Source organism: Vicia villosa, linkage group LG7 (genome assembly GCF_029867415.1).
Source record: "Vicia villosa cultivar HV-30 ecotype Madison, WI linkage group LG7, Vvil1.0, whole genome shotgun sequence".
Taxonomy (NCBI): Eukaryota; Viridiplantae; Streptophyta; class Magnoliopsida; order Fabales; family Fabaceae; genus Vicia; species Vicia villosa.
Window position 1 is genome coordinate 100,914,670 of NC_081186.1, and position 732 is coordinate 100,915,401.

At 38.8% G+C, this 732-nt stretch overlaps 1 protein-coding gene across 1 annotated transcript; it reads left to right on the forward strand.

Annotated features, from left to right (window-relative positions):
* Positions 1 to 264: 264 nt before the first annotated feature.
* LOC131619842 (uncharacterized) lies at positions 265 to 732 on the forward strand. Its single transcript, XM_058890890.1, has one exon. It carries the CDS (start codon positions 265 to 267, stop codon positions 730 to 732), a length of 468 nt encoding a protein of 155 aa, XP_058746873.1.

Sequence of the window (732 nt, forward strand, 5' to 3'; positions counted from 1 at the left end):
GATTTTCTCAGTCGTTTTTGAATTACTCTTTGGAGATTGTTTGGAACTGCCTTGAACCGGAGTTTTACAGCTCATCCTCAAACAAATTGAAAAACTGAGGTAACCAACAAAACTTTGACAAATATGATTCGGAGTATTTGTGTTGACAGGCCGAAATAGTGGGATTTATTTTTGCCTCAAGTCAAATTTTCTTACAAAAGCGTTGTGCATTCGACTACATGCAAATCACCATTCTTCTTTATTTATACTTCTGTTTCTAAGCACATGGTTGATTTGGTTAAGTTGCCTAAGGCGCTTGGAGTTAGTGCGGCTGCTGAGAATATGGTCGAGGAAATGGTGATCGTTAAAGAAGTTGTCAAGGCTAAGTTAAAGGCTATTGTGCAGAAGAATAAAGATGCTGCTAACAAACGCAGAAGAGTCAAAGTTTTCAATGTAGGAGACGATATGATGGTGTTTCTGCGCAAAGAGAGGTTCCTAGGTACTTACAACAAGCTGCAGCCACGCAAATATGGTTCATTCAAAGTTACTCGAAAGATCAATGATAAAGCTTATGTAATAGCTTTTCCAGATGCCACAAATATATCTAATACCTTTAACATTGTTGACATTCATGAGTATCAAACATATAAAACTCTTTATCTAGAAGAGAATTCAGGGTCGACTTCTTCAGAGGTGGAAGAGACTGATGTAGGAAGGTTGGCCGCGCGTATCGAAGGAGAAATCGCCCGTTGA

Coding starts and splice junctions, on each gene's coding strand:
- LOC131619842 (XM_058890890.1), top strand. CDS start 265: ATGGTTGATTTGGTTAAGTTGCCTAAGGCGCTTGGAGTTAGTGCGGCT.